This window comes from Miniopterus schreibersii, assembly GCF_964146895.1.
Source record: "Miniopterus schreibersii genome assembly, chromosome: 2".
Lineage (NCBI taxonomy): Eukaryota > Metazoa > Chordata > Mammalia > Chiroptera > Miniopteridae > Miniopterus > Miniopterus schreibersii.
In genome coordinates, this window is record NC_138102.1 from 130,060,858 (window position 1) to 130,085,293 (window position 24,436).

Genomic DNA, 24,436 nt, shown 5'->3' on the forward strand with positions numbered 1-24,436 from the left:
CTAATACAATACTTATTGTAACTTTTGTATTATGAATAATCTGCACATGCGGCTTTACAGACAATACATATTTGTAAACTTGCTCATGCAAAATTAGTGTGCGCAACAGGGATATTTTTAATCCCTATACTTTAAAAAAATGATACCTTATTATCTTTTTTAAATTGCCAAACCCTCTGAAATGTAACAAATCTTACACAGATATTCTTATCTGCCAGCTAAAAATCAATTTACGTTGCTGAAACAAAAAGTTATACAAGAAAAAGAAACATGGTTTTTGTCTTGCAGAATTTTTGATTTTTAAATATGAGAAATTTTATAAAAGAAAGAAATTCATGGTCACAAAATTTGAACATTTTAATCCTAAACATTACAGGGCAAGTAGATCCCGGACCCTACCTCCATATTCCATAAATCCTAACTTTTGGTTTCCATTTTAAATGTTGCCCTAACCACTAAAAACATTAGTGGTTTTACAACCTCTGGGTTATGGAAATACGTATTTCTGAAATAAATGTTACAAAAACAAAAATGGAAGTAAGCCAAACTGTCTCCATGAAGGAAAAAAAAGTGGAACATTTTGAAGCTTTTAGACACTTCTCTTTCCATGTCTTATGATTAACCTGTCGATTCAGTGCATCATAAGGTCAATGTCATGGTCCCCATGTTGAACAAACATCTAACTAGTGTCCATTGATTCCAAGTTAGTGGATGATGAATCTTTTTGGATACTTTCAAAGATGGCTGCCAGCTCAGGGTTAGAGCTGATCTGCGACTGGAATTCACTCATCAGTGGACTCTTCTCTGCTTCTGGAATGGTTAGCAGTGCTGCTACTGCTCTCATAGCAGATCGCTTTAGTTCGTCTTGCTTTTCAAACTCCTGCTTTACTGAGTTTGCCTTTACCTGTAAGATTGAGTAAATTTATGATATGCTATAAAAGATAAGCTCTTATACACACAAAATTTAAGCACCTAGAAATTTCTGGTAAATAAAGCAAAGCTGCTTTCATAGGTCCCAAAGTCATGTTGTATTCTAAGCATAGTTGTCTTTAAACTTCTTTTTAGCCGTAGCTTGCCTCCTTTAAGGGAATAAAGCCCATTAGGAAAACAAAATCCAGAGCCATATTGTTGAAAGAGGAAGTATCTGAGCTATAATACTCAGCAAGTCCTACTTTGGCCTCCACCAACAAACTACTACTCTAGACACCCTGTTCATTCATTATTCTTCAAACACATCATGTACTGACATCTCTGTGCCTTACTTCATATAATTATTTTCATATCCTGTTTTACCTTCTGAATCTAAAAGCATTTCTGACTTTTTAAGGTCCATTTTAAATGTCATCATGTTCATATGAAGTCTTCTATGATTACCCCACCCCCAACCAGAATTAAACATTTCCTTTTTTGTGAATCTATCTCACTTTACCCTGTATCAGTACTTCAAAATGTATATCATACTGCAATTATTATAAATAAAAACTAAAGAACAGCATTAAATAGTGCATAGTTTTCTAAAACATCCACATTCAATAGGTTAACTTTCAAAACCTACTGCTACATATGGTGCTAGCATGATGAGGACAACTAACAGTGTAAAATCAACTAGGAATCCTGAATACACCAAGTCTGGTCGAAGCTGATGTCTACCAATGATTAGTTGTTCATGAATGATTACCTTAGTTGTACATGTGGCACGTAATGGCTCAACAAGCCGGTCCAACCTCTGCAGTACTGCACTTGGACAAAGGGTGGACAATCTCACCAACATTAAAAATGTTAACATCTATTATGAATAAAAAAAGACAGAATTTAGACCTTGTGTTATTTTCTGAAGACAATTCCAAATTCTACAAAGCTTTTGATTTTTTTCTAACAAAGCTTTCAAAAGGAAAATGACTAGCATGCACCATAAAGTTTCATTTTAGTGTGATCAGTCTCAGAGTTGTAGCAAACCTTATCTGAGGAATTTGAGTTACAAGTACTAGAGAGACCTCATTTACAATGTGGTCCTAGTGTACAGAACTAGAAAAGTGGTTCTCAATCTTGGCCACTCATTAGAACTGGGGAACTTTGCCCTGTTCCCAGAGACTTTTAATAAGAAATAACTGAACCAGGAGAAAAGCTTTCTTAGTTTCTACTATCTTAGCAGATTTTCCTTTTAAAAACAAAAAACAAACTGGTTATTCAGATTTATCCATAGAAAGCCAGGTAACCCATAATCTTTTTTCTCTTGGACTATAAACTGTAGAATTAAACAGGAAGATCCTATTACTTCCTTGGGGGCTCTTTTTAATAGGTTCTGGTAAAGGTCAGGTTACTACTACATATGAAAATAAGAAGTTGGAGCTCTGAGTTTGGCTGCATAACTGCTCAACTACCACTTTTGCCTGCTTGACCAAAGGCCATGCATGCAAAAGAAAAAAAGGCAATGCACTTACTATTTTTCAATTCCCCCTTTAACAGTTCACATTTGAAACGGACATGATCAAATAGGAAAAACAAAGAGCAGATATGAGCAAAATTCATGCTCTAAACCTAAAAGGTGGTATATTTCTCTTCTAGTTGCTTCCACAAAGATTGCTTTAGGTATCTGACAATAGTTCTTGCATGTTATCCTTTAACAAAATTCTTGATATTACACCAGCATATTAGATTGGAAAACAAAAATCCTCATTCAGGCAATAATACGGTCATCATGCAGAATGACAGAAAACCCTCGACTGGTTTACCGCAGCACACTTTTGAGACAGGCCAAACAGATCAGATTATATACTCTGAACTGCAAACCTGTCTGGACTCTTCTTTGGAGGGAAAGCATCTAGGGACTACGCACTAAGCAAGCTGGCAAAGAATTTCTTTGACTTTCCATCCACTTAGACTAGACCTCCTCCTCCAAGGAAAAGGTTGCTGGATTTTTTTCTATATGTCAACTGATGTTACAATTGTACCACTATTACTTTTGCATATTATAGTTCATGACAAGCCAAGCAATTTTTCTCACTTAACAGACAAAAGTAAATTATAAGGGTAAAAGTCACTGCAGCTAAGTCTTCTAAAACATTCTATAAAGAGACACAAACATCTTACCTTAATATCATAATGGTCCTTCAAACCATCTTCAACATGATTTAGAAATTCAAAGATATCTAGCCTATCAAGACAACTGTCTAGAAGTGTGTACATACACTCAAAAGCTGCCTTTCTAATATCCAGGCCGTCATCAACTGTATGTTTAAATGGACCCATTTCTACCTGTTGAGACATAAAAGAGTATGTACATATACTTAAAAGTAAAAGATAATCTTAGAGAAAATGTAATCTAACAAACTAGCTTACCTCTCTTATAAGCTCCTTTCTAACTTTTGTTTCATTGTAAAGATGTGGAAGAACAGTATCTAGAAGATCCCTTATTAAAGATGGCTTATTATGTGCCGCTGAATTGAATGTGACCAAGGCTACTCTTCTTACATTCAAATCTGGGTCTTCCAACGTTTTTAGGAAATCACCTGAAAAATTTTAAGAGAAGCAACATACAATTAAGGTAAGCTTAAAAGAAAATATACATTATGCTTTTTTCTAAATTGATAGTTTATTGTTGTTGGTATTATTTGTTCAATGCAGGTCAGGAAAGAACATGATGAAATACTCAGTGAACTATATAGTTTCTTTTAGCAGCAGGTAAACTATCGTGTCTCAATGTGAGTGGATTTAATTGATAATTTGCTCTTGTGTACCTATAATATAGATACATAGTGACACTGAGTCATGAAAGTTCCCTAATTACTTTACAGATAGTTTATAAAAAAGGTGGGTTGCAAAGAGAAGTGATGAACTCAGCAAGCACAGGATCTAGTAACTTGAGTGACTATCCTTAGAGTTCAAAATAAGATAAGGTGAGGACAGATCCACTGCTTGATAAAGATGGAATACTGTTAATAAGTACACAATTTATCAGATGACAAAGAGGAATGTGCCTCCAAAAGTCCTATTTTTATTTGTTTCTTTAACAAGAAATATACAAATTGGTAAGAGGATAGAATACAAAAGGAGGAAACTGAAACCTAACATAGGACTAAAAGCTAAAGCACCTAGGCACTTTAAAACAGACAGAGACCTGGTTTTCTAACAAATGTGGGGAAGGAATTATAGTGCAAAGATCTTTGGAGTCCTACAGATGATGATCCAAACCGCTTCATTTGTCAATTGTATGACTTTTGGTAAGTTCCTTTAGGCAAAAGTCTCGGTGTCCCAGTTTATAAAATGAGAATTATAAACCTTTAGGGCTACTGAGCAGAATAAATACCATGTATATTGTTGAACAATGTCTGGTATGCAGCTGGTATTCACCTGGAACTATCATTACATAATCTCAACTCTACCATCAGCAATCTTATAGAATTCACAGGGAAAAAGAGAAGTGCTAGAAGACTTAAATGTATTACAACAGCAATTTGAAAAAATGGTAAGAAAGAAATACTTCAGACACCACAGATTGATAAACTCAATGTTGACCATCTAGGAAAGTTCTGATTACAAAAAAAGCTTAGGAGCTAGCTTGGGTTCAAAAAGAATTTAAATGTACCAGACTAAACTCTTCACCTGCTCTCTTTAGAGTTACTAAGATGATAAATTAGAATTCTAATTAAAGATGTTTTCAGTAAACCATCTAAATAAAACATTGCTATTATTATGGACAAATGATGACATGGACTAGGATCAGTGGTCCTCAACTCCTTGGTCTAGGAATTTCAGTTTCTGAAAAGCTTCCTAGGTGGTTGTAAGATGTTTATATAACCACATATAATATTGAACTAAACCATAATTCAATTAAAACGATAATCACCTGATTGAATAACTATATCAATGATGAACACTGACTGCTGTCAACCTGGAAGATGTCTCTAGAGATGTGACAGAGGTCTTTTCCTTTGTACTATCTTATACAGTACCAAACATGAATAAATATACCAAAGGGGGGGTGACGGGAACAAAGGCAATAATCTTCTGATAGAGAATTTCTTTGAATTATTTCTAGGTCCCAGCAGTAGCACCCATTTATCCCTGTGTCCTCTTACTTTGAATTGATAATCCCTTTCTGTAATTCTTTTAAATTGTGTTTCTCCCCTTTTTGGTGCACTGTAGAATGACCTGACACTGCAAAACTTCTTTCCCATATCCCTCAATCCTCTCCACTTGTATATCCATTCTTCTGTCCTCAAGAAAGCACAAAAGTGAGTTCTGAGGGCTTTTAGCTACTACTACCAACTCCAGGAAAACTGATGATGAAAACAACACAGGGAAGTTATGACATCATGAAAAAACAATTCTCAAAGCTAGTTCTTGTCTTCACAGAAATGGAGGGAGCCCTAGTTGTTCTGGAGTATCTCCTCTTAGTTCTTCTGGTAAAAATCTTTTTTTATTCTTAGGATGTTACATATGGAAGTCTCAATAGTTCCCCTTGGGAACTGGAGAGTTACAAATAATAACAGAAAATTGGGGCCCTAACAACTCAAGATAAGATTCATTTATCTGGGGGGAAACTTCAGGATTATTTAGATAGATCAAATACCACCCCCCATCCATTAGTTATTTTAGGCCATCCCCAAAAGACGATTATCAAATGTGTACTTGACTCTAAAGACATTCTAGCGTATTTATTAATTTCAGTTATTTGCAAAATTATCTGGTAATAATTTCAAACTAAGGGGCAACAGAATGTTAGTATATAAGATGATACATTATCAATACCTTTCTAATGAAACAATTACCAGACCCTTAAAAGCATTTTAGTTCCTTAGTGATACTTTTAGTCATTGAAATGATTTGTTTTTTCACAATTAACTACTAAATAGTTAATCAATATGTTTCCACTTACCTATGCAGTTCTTTAATAGTGGATCAATAGGTTGTGGATGATCAGAAATAGTAAACTTCACAGCTGTAACCACTGAGCTTCGAGCATATGATGAGCCTAATTAAAAATAAATTTAAACCTATTGGTATGTAAGTCTACTAAAATCCATGGATATTTTCATTTTTCAAACCACTTCAAATAACACTAGTGTCTTCAATTTTTCTAAGTTCTCTTTGGCCACAGGGTGGGGAGGTGGGTTGCTATCAGAATACTAACAGAACGGAAGCAAAGTTTACTCATGAAACAATCTCATTTTACTTCTAAAGGAACAATTTCTTCTGGGAAGAAGGCGGCCTGGGAGAGTAGCAGTGGAGGATCTAGCCCTCACAAAAGGGAATTGGTTAAATCCATAAATAGCTTATAACATCTTCAAGTTTATTTAAAAAGAAAGCAATTTCTAAGAATAAATGGTATTATTACCTTCTACTTCCTTTAAAGGGATTTATATTGGTAAATCTGAAAACTCTTCTAGGATCTTTCATTTGAACTAAAGTACACCAACTTTACTATTATAATTATTAGTAGTAAGCTCCTCAGGATATATTAATTCAAGAAACGCCTTTTCCGCATTTTAAGACAAAAAAGTAACAGAATATAATGAACACTAGGATAGACTTATTTAACCATTATCTAATGACTCTTTATCCTTTTAAATAACAAAAGGTTACTCAAATATGGCTCCATATTGTAACATAAGGCAATGGGTTCTATATGTAACAAGATACAGAAATGTTTTAACTTCCACATTAGGCATCTTTTAAGGCAACCAACTGCTAGAATTAAAATTTTTTAATTAAGAAAACCACGGGCCCTGGCCGGGGTGGCTTGGTTGATTGGAGCTTCATCCCGTACACTGGAAGGTGGTGGTTTGATTCCCAGTCAGGGTACATATTCAATCTGTGGGTTCAATCCCTAGGATGTGTGCGGGAGGCAACCAATTAATGTTTTGCACATCAATGTTTCTCTCTTTCTCCTTCCCTTCCTGAGATCACTAAAAAAATTAAAATAAAATAAATAAGAAAACCTCGGTACTCACCTGATATCAAGTACCCCTTAAGCCGTGGAAGGAGAGTTTCTGGATCAATTAGAGTGAGTTTGCCTAGACATTCAGCAACAACATTTCTGGTTCCTTCTTCTGCACACTCACAGTGCTTTAGCAATAAGGCCCAGATGTTTTCAACATATGGTTTAAGGCCCACCACTGATGCAGAGCTAATAATTTCCTTCAAGGAATGAAGCAGTAGATACTGCCTTTTGGGCTGACTGGTTATTTCTTGTAAGACAAATGGTAGATATTCAGGAAGGTTGCCCACGCTAATGCTGCCTAATGCGTAAGACGCAGCTGACTTGACTTCTTCACTGGGAGATGAGAAGGCTTCTAATATTACTGATTTCAGTTCCAGTTGCCCGCTTAAGTCAATGTGATGCCCGACTTCTCCAAGAGAAAGCAGAGCTAAAAGACGAATAGAATCTGTAGATCTTGAGTTCTTGACATCTTGAATAAACTGACCTACCACAGCTGGTCCTTCTTTAGGACATGCTCGAGTAAGGGCAGCTACACATTTGGCAATGGAATAATAGGACTGCTTGTGAGTAAGAGCTGTGCTCTGAGAATAAACTGGACCGGTCAACATGCGCAACAAATCCATGTATCCTAGATTATTTGTTCCAGTGACGACCAGGGCCTGGAAAAAGTCTAGCATGGCACTGAGAGCACCCCCCTGCAATAAGGGTGATCTCACAAGTCCAATAAGTTCATTGAGAATGGATCCACTTATCTTTGAAAGGGAGGAGGGATACACTTTTGCCAGTGTGGTAAGAAAACTGATAGCCATCTGTGAAACATGCATATCGCTTTCACTGATAAGAGGTGGGAGCTCATCTAGAACTGCATCAATCATGGCAGCTGTCAAGCTGTCGCTATAGTTTTTAATTAGAATATCTAGGGCAGAAAGAGTGCCCAGTTTCAAAGCTCTCTGGTTTTTCCTGAGAAATGAAGCAAGGATAGGAACTCCTTCTCCCAGGACAGGCCTCAAATCTATCTTCAAAGGTGACCCAGCAATCAGTGTCAACGCCTTCACTGTAGTTAACCGGGTAATTTCATTCTTTAGTCTCTCCAAGAAAATCTGAAGTGTATTAGGCAAGTCAGAACCCAAATTGTCTCCAAGGTTGCAAATAATTTGTCCCATACAGGAAATAGCCCTTTCCTTGACTTCTTGATCAATATCAGCTGCTTTTAACCTCTTAATGGTACAGGTAAATAGATCTTTGATGTAAGGAGTTGCATCAAACGAGGAAGGCTGATCTAAGGGACGAATTACTTTGACAAGTTGTTGCGTAACAAGAAGTGCTTCAGATGTAATCTTGTAAAATGGGTCTCCAACACAAGCCACCACTGGAGGGACCAAAGCCTGAACATGAGGATGGAAGACTTGAGGAGAGTGATTACAGAGGATTACATATAGACACGACAAAGCATCGATCTTCAAATTTGATGAGCTTGATTTGTCATTCAATGAGAAAATGATTCCTAAAAAGCCAATAAAAAAAATCACAATAATTTTTATGTAATTACATATACATATAGTTTTATGAAAGAAAAAAAAACTAATCCTTAAAATATTGCTAGTTCCCACTTCATCACATTATCGCTAAAGTAGTAGAACTTCCACAATCTGATATCAGAGCCAAAAATTTGAGGATAATATTTAACATTTTACTTGCAAATTTCTAACTTTAGGTATTCAAAACGGTTCTATAACAAAGTTTAGTTCTATGTACAAATTTAGTTGTCACAAATTATCCTTTGGAAGGAATCATTTAAGCTTACCTAAGTCTTAATAAAGTCAATATTAAGTTCCAAAAGTGATATATTATTTCATTCATACCTGGTACAAGAACAGGAATATGCTGTGTTAGGGCCCCAGGTAACACATTTACCAGTTCAGTTAACATGTTAAAACAGCACTGTCGGGTCTTTACACTTTTTTCTTTCATCTGTTTGTGCAGAGCTTTAACAATGTTGGGAACCTGTAATTATCACACACTCATTAGCTGTTTTAACTACTGATATTGCTTCAGTACACTTAACACAAATTACAGGCGATGAGGAGAAAGGGAAGAACTCATTTTTTTTGGTTAAATTCCTAATTCTTCTAACTGCTAACAAGACTGTTAGATACAAACTTTGTTACATAAATTCCACTCTCTTGTAACTGTATTTGCTTGATACTGATAGAGAAAAATAGCTTTCTACTGAGTAACAAAATAGTCTTCCTCAATTAATTTTTAATTATGAAATGCACAAGACTAAAAATAAATCAAACCAAATAGTAAAATTTTTAACCAAAATATTCCTGGCATAATTTGTAAATGGCTTTTTTGAACATAAATAACACAGAAAAGCATTAAAGGGAAAAAAACAAATTATGGAGATACCATCAAATGAGTCCTCTTTTTTCCTTTTAGTTTGCCATTACAATGAAATCAACCTAATTTCAAATGGAGCTACAAGCAGTAGGGGCTTGATTTAAAAAATGTATGCGTGAGCCTGGCTGGCATGGTTAAGGGGTTAAGCATCGATCTATGATCCAGGAGATTTCAGTTCAATTCCAAGTCAGGGCACATGCCCAGGTTGCAGGCTCGATCCCCAGTAGGCCACCGGTGTGCAGGAGACAGCCAATCAATGATTCTCTCATCATTGATGTTTCTATTCTCTCTCCCTCTCCCTTCCTCTCTCTGAAACCAATAAAGACATATTAAAAAAACAACACATATATATTTTTTTAAAAGTATGCTTCTAAACTTTCTATACTAATGTTCTGTTAGTAAAACCTAAATAAAATATTTATTAATAAATCTTATGAATACCAGGATACAGCCACATATATCGAACAATGATTTGAGAACTATGGACAATAGAAAACACCTATCTAGTTAATCATAGCATCATCAGAATTTCCTGTGATTTTACCTAACTTCTATACACTTATTCAATTGCTTATGTCACCCATATACTTTATCTTATTTCTTTCTATAATTAATCTTCAATGTTCACCTTTAAGCTCACCACATTTTTCAAAACTTTGTACTACTTGAAAACAAGATATGGTATATACATCCACCCCTCTAGTTTAGTTGTTTAATCTGGCTCACATGTTTTGTAATCCATAAAAATGGACAAATATGCACCCATTGGCTGCCATAGGGATTACATATATGATAGGAAAATGCTTAGCATGTACCAAATAGGAGCTATATAACTATAATATTTAGGATCTTAGAAAAGATGAGCTAAAGTGAAAATGTGTTTTATTAATAAGAGCTGCCATTTATAAAAATACTTACTATATAGAAGGCACTATATTAAATGTTTACATAGATAATTTCTTCTATCACTACCCTGGGCAGACAGTTCTAAGTAAACTCTTATTACAAATGAAAAAAGTGAGGTTTAATAAAATGAATAAATGATCTCTTCAAGATCACACAGCTACATTAGGAGTGAAGCCAGTTACCACTGCAAGTAGTCTGACTCGAATGTTCTAAGGTTTTCCATTAATATCAACGATAAAAATTACTTTACTGAATCATAAAATTATTTTAATATTATTTATCCACTAAAATCAAGAATACTTCAATCAAACTATTTACAAGTAACATAATATGAACATACATAAACTACTGTACAAACATATTCCAGAACTTGGTTTCACTCAAGATGTTCTGGAACTCACATTTCCACATTAAAAATACAATTTTAAAGAACTCATCTACTAGTATGACTTTCAAAACCATACTTTTAAACTGACCTGACTCTGAAGCATTGTTAAAGGTGTTTCTCCCTGTTCCATTGCATCAGGGTCACACAGCCAACTTTGTACAGGACGAGTTTGCTTCAAAAGAGAAAGGTATGCGTGAAAAACATCTGCCTTTACATTTTCTTCACGCTCTTTAAATCTGGATATCAGTGCAGGAGAGACGGTCTTGTAGAATTCTGCAAGCATTTCATGCCTTGTGCTAACTACAGCATCCAAGCACTTAGCAGCTGCACGTCTCACTTTCCAGCTCATGTCATCATCATCACTGTATTCATCATCACTCCCTAAAGAGAAGTTTTAACGTTAGGTTATTAATCATAGGAAAAGTTTATTGTTTAATACAGGAAGTAAATTCATAATTAAGATAGTTTTCTAACTTTTCACTAGCATATACAGCAGTGGATAAGTTTATAAAGAACTAGAACTTAAACAGATCCAGTTAACTTTGATAAATTTACACATAAATTAACCTCTAAATAAAAACGATCATAATTGTGTTTTTAATTTGTTAAACATTTTCTCATTTACAGTGAGTAATGAGCTGCTTATTAACCCTTTAAAATCATTAACACATTAAACTTTAGAATATAAATATTTGTAAAATCAAAAATGCCCCAGGCTTTTAAACAATATGAATAAAAGTTCAAAATCAAACAATCAGGGAGTTTATAAGATAATCCATGAAAAAGACTTGTGGTTATAATTGATGTGATAAGAATGGCTATCAATCCCAGAACAATCTATAGAACTAATTCTCTGAGGAGAAAAAGTATTCTGACATCAGCTTTCTTTATGACAAGACTTTTCACTAAATTGTTAATGAGGGGGTTATTAGGAACAAATATGTATGTTCACAACCTTTCAAGATACTGTCTTAATGTAGTTTAAAGAAACTACACTGTCTCAATCATAACAAGAAAATTCTGCCCATGTAACAACAGAGCACCATCTTCTCCATACTTCTATTAAGACTTAAAACAATATTTCAACCATAAGCATTAACAATTCCATCTCATTTATGTATACTTGATAAATTTTGTGTGTGTGTAATCTTTGAAAATTATTTCTCCCTAACACCACCAGGATGAATCAGTTGGGTAAAATGAAGTCAGGAGGATGGCAAAAATATTAGCAATTCTCAGTGCAGTCCAAAATTATCTAACAACAATTTTGCTATTCTTAGATAAGACTAAAGCCGTGAAATGATTCCTCATTGGGGGAAAAAGATATCTCATCATTTACTTATACCCCAATTAGCCAGTGAAAGCTAAATGTAGCCTTAAAAAACCCTAGGATATATAATAAAATTGTCCAATCTCCAAAAGGTTTACTTAATTTCCTCTTAACACATTATAGGAAAACGCAACTGAATACTGCTAAACCCAAGGCATCTGATCTATTTACCAATACCTATTTGAATAAAAATTACAAGGTACTATCAAAGCAAATAAGTGAAGTTTTTCTCATGGTAACTGAGCTATGAGAATAACTTTGCAGGAATATACTTTATTTAAAAAAAGGTTATAGCCCAGCCAGGTGTGGCTCAGTGGTTGAGCACTGACCCAGGAACCAAGCGGCCAAGGTTCAAAGTTCGATTCCCGGTCAGGGTACACGCCCAGGGTTGTGGGCTCAATTCCCAGAGGGAGCATGCAGGAGGCAGCTGATCGATGATGTTTCTCTCTCATCGATGGTTCTATCTCTCTATCCCTCTCCCTTCCTCTCTCTCTAAAAATCAATAAACATATTTTTTAAAAAGTTATAAAAATTCAAACATCCTAATCACTGAAATTATAATATATAACTGACAAAAGCAGTTGAAATTGGTTTATTTTTCAATGTAAGTACACTAAAAGCCAACAATAAAAACCTGGAACATATACTGCTACAGTTCTTTCAAAGGATATTTCTATTGGGAGCTAAGATTTCCCTTCATTAATACAATGCATTTATTAAGTGCCTACTGTGTGTCAAGCACTGTCCCAGGCACTGGGATAAAGCAATCGATAAACTAAAATTAAAACCTCTGCATTCATGACGCTTACATGTAAGGTGGAAAATAATTACAAAATGTCAGAAAGTGATTAAGTGTAATGAAGAAAATAAAAATGCTAAAAAGAGTATAAAGTAAGGGAAAAGCCCTGAGATGGGGTGAGGGGAGAGAAAAGTGAGAAAAAGTAATCAAGTAGTATCACCCCAAAGTTTTTGGCCTGAGGAACTAAAAAAGAATAAAGGTGCCATTCTGAGATGGAAAAGGCTAAAGAAAAAGGTCAGGAAGGGGATGGAAGGAAGGTAGGAAGAAGATATTTTAGACATCTAAGCAGTAAATCAAACAGTTGTATATAAGAACCTGGAATTCACAGTAAAGATCTCAAATAAAGATAAAATTCGGATTTTCAACCAGAAGACTAGACGACATCAACAAGAATCTAAGAGTATAACAGAAAAGTCCAAGGACTGAGCCCCAGAATAGTCTGAAGTTCAGTGGTCGGGGTGATGAAGATGAACCAGTATGGAGACTAAGGAGGAGTAATCACAAAGACAGTACTAGAACCAGGAGACTGTGGATGGTATCCCAAATGTTAAAAAAAAGAAATGCTGCTGAGACTGAGTAATAGGCAGAGTCAAACATTCGAAGCCACTGGCAATATTGTTCATCACTGGAAAACTGGATTCAAGAGGGAAGGAAAAGAAAGGAACTGGAAAGCATTCTTTTAAAGATTTCTGTTGTAAAGGAGAGAAACTGGGCAGTAGTGGCTAGAGCATAATATGGGATTTTAGAGGAGTTTTTGTAAGTTGTTTTTGTTTTGTTTTGTTTTTGTTTTTTTAAATATATCTTTATTGATTTCAGAGAGAGGAAAGGAGAGGGGGAGAGAGAGAGAGAAACATCAATGATGAGAGAGTCATTGCTCGAGCCCGCAACCTGGGCATGTGCCCTGACCGGGAATCGAACCCCAATCGCCTGGATCCGTGGTCAACGATCAACCGCTGAGCCATGCCCGGACAGGCTTGTTTTGTTTTTAAAAGATTAATGAAATTACAGGCTTTAGAGGAAAGCCATTATGTAAATTCATTCAAAGAATCAAACTAAAAAGTATTATAAAATATAACAGGACCTTGGCCAATGTGGCTCAGTTGGCTGGAGCGTCGTCCTGTACACCAAAAGGTGGCAGGTTCAATTCCCAGTCGGGGCACGTGCAGGGGGAGGCGGGACGGGGCAACTGATTGATGTCTCTCTCTTTCTCTCTTTCCCTTCCTATCTCTAAAATCAATAAAAAAAATAACAACAGGAAATCCACCAACCCATATGACTAGTAACTTACCCATTTAAACATCTCTATTATGATTCTTGGAATACAAGCAAACAACAAAACATGAACAACCCCTACATCCTTGAAGTGCTACTCCTTTCCAGAGTAAATACAATTCACACAGCATGACATCAATTTTAAGAGCCTCAGAAATGTTTAAATTATTCATGAATAACCTAAAGTTAAATGGAGCCTCAAACAATATTTAGGATTTTTCATGAAAGTAACTATGTATAAAACCAACCACAATGCTCTAAATATGTATATCTACTGGTATAATTATAAAAATAACATTCATTTCCCTCCTTACCAAAACACTTTGTAAGAAATCTGAAGAACAAAAATCATTTATAATTGCTAGCCATGAGAAAAATACTAGTTCCATTTTTTTCTATTATTAAAAAAATTTGTTTAAAAAAAACCCTAAAAGGCCCAAAATGGCATCATTGGTGCCAAAAGCCCATGATACCAAACCTAAATTTAATACCTGATCTAACTGCAGTTCCACCCTTTACCAGAAACATAATCTTAATCAACTAGTATGGAATATTCTGGCCAAGCACCAGTAAAGTAACCTCTCACAGGAAGAAGAGGCAAGCTACATAAACGAAAACAATTCCCCTAAGAAAAGGTGTCCAGGCCCCAAAATAACCCTTTCTTTTCTTTCATAATAATTCCCTTGCCCCTCCTTTTCTTCTTCTTATAAAATCCTTCTATTTTGTACAACCCTCAGCCCTTCTATTTCCTACTAGATTTATGAATCCCTTAATTAAAACCAATCCAATCTTTGAATTTACTGGGCTGAATTTTGTTTTTTAATGAAATAAAACTGGGACACAGTAATTTCTGTTACCCACTTTTCCACTCAACTTATTAACTGCTTTAATAAATATTTTTCTAGAACATGATTTTGAAAATATTGCATAGCAGTTCAATACATGGATGCCCCATAATTTATTTAATCAATTTGCTATTATTGAATATTGAGGTCATTTCCATTTTCACTATTATAAATAATAAACATACAAATAGTACAATTTGGGGTAAGAAACCAACTCCATCTTGAATACTGGTCTTTTATGATTACAAATAATTTTCTTCTACTTAATTTGAAATACCTTGGTCATCATCATCACCACCATCTGCATCCATGGCATTTTCATCTTCATCTTCGTCATCATAATTATAATTCGGATCATAGGTAAGATATTTAAGACAAATATTTATAATGGTAGAAACATGAGGATATACTTCCTTAGGACATCTGAAGAAACAAAAACTGTCTTAAGTAACTGAACTTTTCTCTCCTTGATTCAGTGCCTGCCACATTTTGCTTTGTTACCAAATTTTTTCCTCCCCTTTAATAGAGCATAAAAAAGTGGACCCCAGTCTTTTCAACACCAATGACCCTACATCTTTCTCTCCCATTGGCTCCATTTCTAAAAGATTTACTTTTCAAATTACTTATATCAATTTTAAAATAAACTTTAACCTTCACATTTTAAAATCTCTGAAGTCAGAATGATTTTTAGGGTTAACGTGGAGTAGTATAGAGAGAAATTTGTATACAGTAGTCCCCCCTTATCCATGGGTTATATGTTCCAGACCTTCGCAGTCTGTACTGCAGACAGTACTGAACCCTATTCCCCCCCCCCCCCAATACATACGTTCACTTTTATGGCTTCTCTTTGGCATACTGGAATTGCCAGCATTACTACTCTTACATTTGGGGGCCATTACAGTCACGTGCTGCATAACAACTTTTCAGTCAATAACGGACCTCATGTATGACAGTGGTCCCATAAGATTATAATGGAGCTAAAAAATTCCTATCACCTAGTGATGTAAGGTCTTAATGCAATGCATTACACAAAGACTTACCATTCTGTTACAACTGCTTACAGTATTCAGTATAGTAACATGCTGTACAGGTCTGTAGCCTAGAAACTGTAGGGGAACAGAATTTGTCACCCCCAAATATGTCTCTTTGGCATAAGGACTGTATTAAGCTGGTTAATTGTAAGAAGTAGCAGACATGAGAGAAGCGCTGAAGACCAAATATAAAGTAACCTTTGTAAAAGACATTTACATTTATAATGGAAATCCCTATTTGTAATGGTTTCTCCCTGACTGTACCAGGAAAAAGGTGAAGGCCTTATCTCTAAAAAACCTTGTACCAGTGAAGGCCAGGACTCAAATCTCTGTAACAACCTTACCCTTGTTTATCATACTTTTCCTGGTAACCTCCCATAATTGACTCCCCCTATCCCTAACATCATCTTTTCTCTTCAACTGAAGATGGTATGTATCTAAAGGGTGGCTTCAGCCATTTTGACAAGTCAGTTTTCACGGGTCTCTCCTATGTACACGAGAAATATTTGTGGGTTTTCTCTTATTAATCTGTCTTATTACAAGGGGTCTCAACCAAGAACCCAGAAGGGTAGAGATAAAATTATTTTTCTTTCCCTACAGAGCAATAGGCTGTATACCACATAGCCTAGGTATGTAGTAGGCAAATACCATCTAGGTTTGTGTAAGTGCACTCTATGATGTTAGCACCAGGAGGAAATCACCTAATAAGAAACATCTCAGAATATATCCCCATCATTACGTAGCACATGACTGTATTAAGTAAAAAAAAAAAAAAAAGCACTGCAATACTGCAACATGCAACAGTAGACCTGAAAACACAGACAGCTATTAACTAAAGGTTTGGTAGCATATGCAGAATGGATACGTTAGAAGAAAGAATGGGTAGCATCCTCAAAGGATGGTTTGAGATTTCATTAAATTGCACCTTAAAACAGGGTGCAATTTAAAACTTATGAATTGTTTATTTCTGAAATTTTCCATTTAATATTTTCGGAATAGTTAGCAGATAACTGAAATCTCAGAAAGGGAAACCATGGATAAGGTGAGACTACTATATGCTGTATCTTTTCAACATATGACTAGAGAACTAAGCCCATATGAACTTGCTGCTCTTTAGCAATTAGGATTATTTGTGAAAAAGCCAATGCACATTCATCTAGGCTTGGTCTTCTAGCTATATGTTAAGAAGACAGAACATAAAAATGCCCCAAAATAAAGGAATAATTTGTTTCTCAATTAAAAGGACAAAAATAAACCCCACAATTTCTGATTTTAACAATTTGATATGACTATAAAGCTACTTAAAACCATGAGTGGCAAGGGATTGCTGCAGATAGCAACCAGTGAAATCTCAAGACACAAGACACTATACCATGCTACTATACTGTCAATTCTAGGCAAAGGGGGGAAAATCTGTTACACGGCCCTTTCTAGTACATAACTGCAGTTTTTATTATTAGAATCAAGATTTTCAAATTGAGAACCACTGCCCTAGCAAAATGGATGTGACATACCTCAAAAACTGTTGAAAACATATGAAACAGTATATATTTATATATTTCTGGCCTGATTCCTGGCTGTCAGTAAAATAACTCATTTCTTCTCACCCACCTAATCTAGATCTTATTTTATTTTTAAGAAAAATTTTTATTTGAAAAAATAGAAATCTTAAAAACTTACCGTCTCACAAATGATTCAAAGGCTTGAATGCAGTACTCTCTTAACTCATCATCATCTACATTACAAAATTTTACCACCAAAGGAATTATCTTCTCAAGGTATTCACCTAAGAAAAGCATACTGGTTCTTAAAAACATTCTCTAATACTTTTTTTAAATTAAAGAAAATTTGAAAATATTTAAGTATTTCTTACCTATTCTATGGCCAGCTTGCCTACTAATAGCAGCAATACATTGAATGTAGGTTCTTGTTGTTGACATGGAATCATTTTTGGACAACTCTGACAAAAGATGTTCAATAAGATCTACAAAAACTATATTTCCACAGCTCATAACCAGATGGCCAAGAGCAATAATGGTTCTTTTCCTCACTGCAAGTCTAGGGCTGGTCAACTGGGGGAGTAGACAGGTCAGAATTGAAGGATGGAAATTAACAAGAAGTCCTCCTTGCCTTAAAATAAAATAAAGGAAGAAAATGACAAATAAATTCAAGATGTCTGAGCATTACTGAAATGTCTGGCCCCTGAACTCAGTATCTTCAAAAATTAAAAATTTACATGACATAATCTAAATTTAGAATGAAAGGAAAACTAAATTCTTACTCTCTCTACCAACCCAACTGAAAACTTGAACTAAGTGAACGTAGTTTTGAAATTTGTTTCCCTAAATTACCTTCTGGAATCTAGACCTATATTCCCATTTATAGGATATCCAACCAATAGACTTGGGAGTACATTAAAAAATAAACCACAATGATCTTGTAATTTTCCCCTTCCCAGATTTCTAAATTAATTTTCTCTATTGATAGCTTTTTCTCTATTACAGCTCCTTCAGGGTTCACAACTCAAAATATCAACACCTCTTGACTATCCCCTCTCCCTGTTGTCTTTTCTCTATACATCTACAGATATAATATAAAAGAGTAAAACAAAACAAAGAAACTTTGATGAAATACTGAAGTCACAAATTTTATGAATTTACTTCTCAAAACTATATACAACATGCTTGCTATGCAACATTACATGATAAATATAATTAGCTTATTTCTCCCCTCACTCCTAACCACACATTTATAAAACAGCCATACTTAAAACATGGATAATTTTAGACCAAGTTATATTATATTTATTAGAAGGGATTTTTAATAAATGCACATATTTATTTTGCAAGTAGTATAAATTATAGGCATGTTTACCTGCTCAACATATCAGCCATAATATCCAATGCTTCTAGCTGAACAGAGACATCTTCCTGCTTTGCTATTGCACTGGTAAGACGTCCAGTAATCTTTTTACATACATTAGCAGCTAATGCAGAGCCTGCATGAATAAGAAACCAATAATCATTTCAAGGCAAGTATTTTTAATTCCACCTCACATTCACGGAAGCTGCCAAATATTCAACAACTTTAAATTTGATTATGAGACTGACTCAAGAGATTGATGTCACAAAACAAAACAGGTATTTCTCAATAAAAAAAATTTATTAGACAAACAAAAATTAGAGAGAATAACTGCAGAAAAAGAATACATGACCCAGGGAAAACAATATGGATTCAGATAGGCTCTATTGGACAACTATCTCTATGCATGGCATGAATGCTAACTACGGAATCAGTAGTAGCTGTAAGTGGTTGGAAAGCAGGAATGAGATTTTTCTCTACTGGAGTCCTCTTTACCAGTAACCTACACTTTTAAATTTCAGTGAATTAAAAAACAATGATTAACATGGTTTCTTAAAAAAAAAATACTAATAATAACTGTAAACTCTAATAAAATCCATTCCAATCCAAAGATTCCACAACTTCATTACAAAGTAAGTGTTGTTGCAGAGAATTCATAAATCAAGGTTACTATTTTAAAGTAGGTTTGTGTTACTAAAGTGAGAGGGAAAAATGTTTTGAAAGGAAGAACCTGAATGGTTAACAACCAGAAATCAGCTAAAAACAAACATGTTTTAATGAGGAGGAAAAAAAAAAAAAGGAAAATGTCAATATAGCTAATATAATTATAAATAACATACTTGAGTTGGTGAAATAACTAGTTTTAAGTTTTTAAAAATTACCAAGTAGCTATAAGAGGCTCAACCTTACCTAAAAGATACTAGTAAACTGAACTATTTCACAGCTGTCTTAACAGTGTTAAAAGTTTTACATCATAAATTCTAATGCAAAGCAAAATTAATATTGAAAATTAAGAGCTAACCAGAAGTAACTCATGATTTTGGTTAACTTTTTCCTTACTGCATAGGATAGCATAACTATATTCTGTAGCCACGGTACGTAAACAATATTATATCTTGCTCCAACATAAGAATCCTTCAAAACAGTTATTCCTATGAGATACTTAAATTCAATCAAAATATTCATTTAAAACTGAATTTACTTTTAATCAAAAATAAGACTCTGGGCTTGTTTTTCTTAGTTGTTCCAAGAGATGATTACCAAAGATCTTTTAGGATAGACACCTCTCTTCCTCCCTGACCAGGAGAAAAAAAAAAAGAGTAGAGGAGAAATATCTCCAAAGGGAAATAGGAAGAAAAGCATGATCTTGCTTACTTACCACTGGAAGCTGGAGGAAGTTCTCCAATTACTGTTTTAAGGCCAATACTTGAAATATCTCGAAGTTGTTCTTTATCAGAAAGCATGTTAGTGCAGAGGGTATCTACAATTGTCTCTACTTGGTATTCCTTCACTTTACTCACTAAAGGCCCAAGGCTGTAATATAAAGAAAAGCAAAAATTTAAATCTAGATAAATATAAAAACTAAAAGAAACAAAGAGAACATTAACTTTCCTGCCTAGGACCTGTCAACACAGAGTAAACACACCATGCCTGAATCGTGAATAGTATGCAAATAAGGGTATACAAGAAATTCTTGATTCATAAGCTCTTTGCAGCTGGTTTCCAATCCCCCCCCCCCCCACACACACACTGATTTCCATCATAGTACAATGAAACTTGAGATAGTACTACTTTGTATATGCTGTTCATGTTAGGATTTTATACTGTTAGGTTTGTATGTAGACCCACTGGTTAAGGGGAAAGAGAAGTCATTGCTTTGTGTCCTTTCCCACAGAATTTAGCACATAATAGGTAATGTTGAGTGCATGACTACTCATTGAGGAGGAGCCATTATATTCAGGACTGTACTGAATAAAAAAGTATAGCCCCTATCACCAAAAATTTACCATCTGGTTGGTGAGGTAAGGAATTAACATGACTATTTTAGAAATGAACTGAAGGTACTATTCTACACAAGTTTTGTAAAAAAAAACCTTTTAAACTCAATGTTATCTACAGGATATTGCACCTAAGAGTTTTTTAGGTACAGGGCTTTGATGGGATATAGTTAGAAGAGCATTTCATATATGAAGATCAGAGACTAGAATAAGTGAAATGCATACTCAAAGAAATGAGAGAAAAGAACTGTTTGATACAGAAGGCAAATGAAAAACGTAATAGGAAACGTAGGCCCCTGGGACATTATGGAGAACCTTTAAAGTTAGACAAATTAATTTAAATGTGTTGTGGGAGCCGATGGATTTTCTCAAGCATAAGTGACAGAATAAAAATAGTTTAATTTGATAAATGCTCAGGTTAATGTTTCACATATATATGCTCAATAAATAAATGCTGCTTGACTAGAGAAGTAGTAAGGAGAGAAATTTGGGGAGTTAAGAAAGAAAAATAAACAAAAACGTTAAATCCAAGAATAGTCCAATTCAAAATGATGGCAGTGACAGCAAAGACATGGCATATATGGAGAGAGACACTCAAGATGAAACAATGAAAATTGGTAGTGAAAATAAAAGGAATTAAAAAATGAATTTAAAGAGTTCTAGCTTCCATTACTGACAAAATAGCTCCGTTGGACTAACTCTCCTGCAGGTAACAACTGTAAGGTCTCTACAACTATTATTTTAGAAAACAATTTAAATGCCAGATAATGATGAAACTAAAACCAGAGGAAAACTACCTACATTCCATATCCAGTAAAATTACCCTTAAAAAATGAAGATAAATTAAGACAATGTCAGTTAAAAAACAAGAATATATCGCCACCAGACCTATACTACAAGAATTGCCAAAAGAAGTTCTCTAGGCTAATGGAAAATTAAACCAGATGATAAGTTGGATTTATAGAAAGGAATAAAGATCACTAAAAATGGTAAATGTGTATACATATAAAAGGATACATTTTTTAAATTATATATTTTTTGCATTATGGACACACACACAAATATATAAAAAACAGTAACACAAAGACAGAAGAAAGAAAAGTGAAAATTACTGCAAGGTTTATGTAATTTATACCATGTGGTACAACACTAACTTTTAAAAGATTGTGATAAATTTAAGATGCAATTTATAATCCCTAGCCTAGTGACAATTTCAAAAAGTAATGCAAACAGCTATCTAAAGACCCCAAAGAACTTTTCTTTGCGTGGGTTGTACCTGTCAATATTTACCACATTAAAAATTAAAAGTGACAATAAACCCATTATATGTTAACATAAATAACATTTAAGAAAAATTATATTACCCCCAAAAATAAAAGTCAGAAAAATTTTACATTTTTGAAAATTAATTTGGTGCTTAAAACAACTGGATCCAATCTGTTGTAATATCATATATCATGTGGTCTCTGGAAAATTATACTGTGCACTTATGAGAAAAGGAGAATCAAAGGGAAAATATTCATATGTAATTATTCATATAATAGCCTTGATACTTTCAAGGTAACAGGATGTCCCAGGAACCCCCAAATCAAACTAAGAATTGCTGCTATAAAATATATGATTAACCCAAGAGGTAGCAGGGGAAGAAAACCAACAACCAAATAAAAACTGTAAGAACAACAACAAAATAAAAAACAAGAAGCAAAATGGCACACCTAAATCCAACCATATCAATATTGACAATAAATGTCAATGGACTATTTGATGTCTACAAAATACAGAATTTAAAAATAAAAAAAGAGATTAAAATGAAAGTAATATATAGAGATACACTATCCAAACATTATCTTAAAAAAGTTGGAGTGGCTATATTAATATAAAAGAAAATATATTTCAAGATATGGTATATTTAAAGAGAAATATTTTATACTCATAAAACAGTCAAATATCAGAAAGATAAGTACCTAGTCATACAGCTTTAAAGTACATGAACAAAATCAACATTAAAGAGAAAAACAGATAAATTGACAATCATAGCTGGAAATTTTAACACCCCTCGTTTGGTATTTAATATCAACAAAAGAAAAACATCACTAAGGATATAAATCTGAACAATACTATCAACTACATGACATAAGTGACATTTCTAAAATACTGTACTCAAGTACTGAATACACTTTCTTTTCAGTGTTCAAGGAACATTCACCAAGACCTACCATATGCTGAACCATAAAACAAATCTCAGTAAATACACAAAACGAAGAATCCAAAAACCAAACAAAACCACCCTGAAATCTTAAAGAATATGGCTCTCTGACCATAATGAAATTAAGTTACAAACCAGTAAAAATAAAAACAAACATCTAGATACCTTCAAACATTTGAAAATTGCTTCTAAATAATCCATAGATCAAAGAAAAATCACATTGGAGATTAAAAATACTTCAAAAACAAAACAAAACAAAAACAACAAAAAATAAATAAATAAAAATACTTCAAATAGAATGGTAATAAAAATACCAAAATTTATAGGATGTAGCTCAAGAAAGTACTTAGAAAAAAATATATGCTTTTAAATGTTTATGAATTAGAAAGGAAGAGTGAGAAGGAAAGTAATAATATGGATAAGAAATCAATGAAATAGGCAACAAATAATAGAGAAACTTAACAAACCATAAAATCAGTTATTTGATAAGAGTAGTAAAGTTGGTAAATCCCTAAATAGAGGAACTAAAGAGAAAAAAGAGAACAAATTACCAAAATCAGGATTAAAAGGGGGATAGTAACTGATGACAATTATTTAGGTAGAAAAGCCTGAAGAATCAACAAAAAAGTATGAGATATTGCAGTTCATGGTTAAAAGACTGACTCATTCTTGTTAGGATGTTGATTCTCTTCAAGTATTTCTATAGCTTCAACACAGTCCCAATCAAAATATGAGCAAGGTTACTTATAAAATAAAATAGAAATTGACAAACTGATTCTACAATTTACATGGAAATACAAAAATCAGTACTCCTTTGGAGAGGAAGAATGAAGTTGTGCAACACATCTATGGGTCTACTCCAGCGATTCCCGCCCACGGGCAATTTTGTCCTCCGGCAGATAGCCAGTACGGGTTCCGTGGGAAAGTTTTGGCTGTCACTAACAGCCGAGGGAAGAAGGAACGCTACTGGCAGGAAGTGGGGTCAAGGCCAAGGTGCTACTAAACATCCTACTGCACACCTAATAGCTCCTCACAACAAAAAATTACTTGGCCCAAAAAGTTAATAGTGCCATGGCTGAAAAAGCCTGACTACTCTAATAAAACAGTGCTGTACTGGCACTAGAATAGACAACTAGACAACAGAACAGTGATCCCACTTCTAGGAATATATCTTAAGAATCCTGAAACACCAACAGAAAGAATTTACGCACCCCATGTTCATGGCAGCACAGTTTACAATAGCTAAGATCTGGAAACAGCCCAAGTGCCCATCAGTAGATGAATGGACAAAAAAGCTGTGGGACATTTACACCATGGAATACTATGCAGCTGTAAAGAAGAAGGATCTCGTACCCTTTGGGACAGTATGGATGGACCTGGAAAGTATTATGCTAAGCAAAATAAGCCAGTCGGAGAAAGACAAACATCACATGATCTCACTCATATGTGGAATA

At 34.4% G+C, this 24,436-nt stretch overlaps 1 protein-coding gene across 1 annotated transcript in view; it reads right to left on the reverse strand.

The window, feature by feature from the left end:
* Positions 1–332: 332 nt before the first annotated feature.
* Positions 333–24,436, reverse strand: part of CAND1 (cullin associated and neddylation dissociated 1) — a 38,656-nt gene continuing 14,552 nt past the window's right edge. The window contains exons 3-15 of the mRNA XM_081130414.1: positions 20,158–20,312; positions 18,792–18,915; positions 17,791–18,047; positions 17,598–17,703; positions 15,164–15,309; positions 10,729–11,021; positions 8,806–8,947; positions 6,954–8,447; positions 5,879–5,974; positions 3,340–3,509; positions 3,091–3,255; positions 1,679–1,786; positions 333–904 (exon numbers count right to left, since the gene is read on the reverse strand). Of these exons, the coding sequence (XP_080986540.1) occupies positions 680–904; positions 1,679–1,786; positions 3,091–3,255; positions 3,340–3,509; positions 5,879–5,974; positions 6,954–8,447; positions 8,806–8,947; positions 10,729–11,021; positions 15,164–15,309; positions 17,598–17,703; positions 17,791–18,047; positions 18,792–18,915; positions 20,158–20,312 (3,481 nt within the window). The 3' untranslated portion in view covers positions 333–679. The remainder of the gene's footprint in view (positions 905–1,678; positions 1,787–3,090; positions 3,256–3,339; positions 3,510–5,878; positions 5,975–6,953; positions 8,448–8,805; positions 8,948–10,728; positions 11,022–15,163; positions 15,310–17,597; positions 17,704–17,790; positions 18,048–18,791; positions 18,916–20,157; positions 20,313–24,436) is intronic.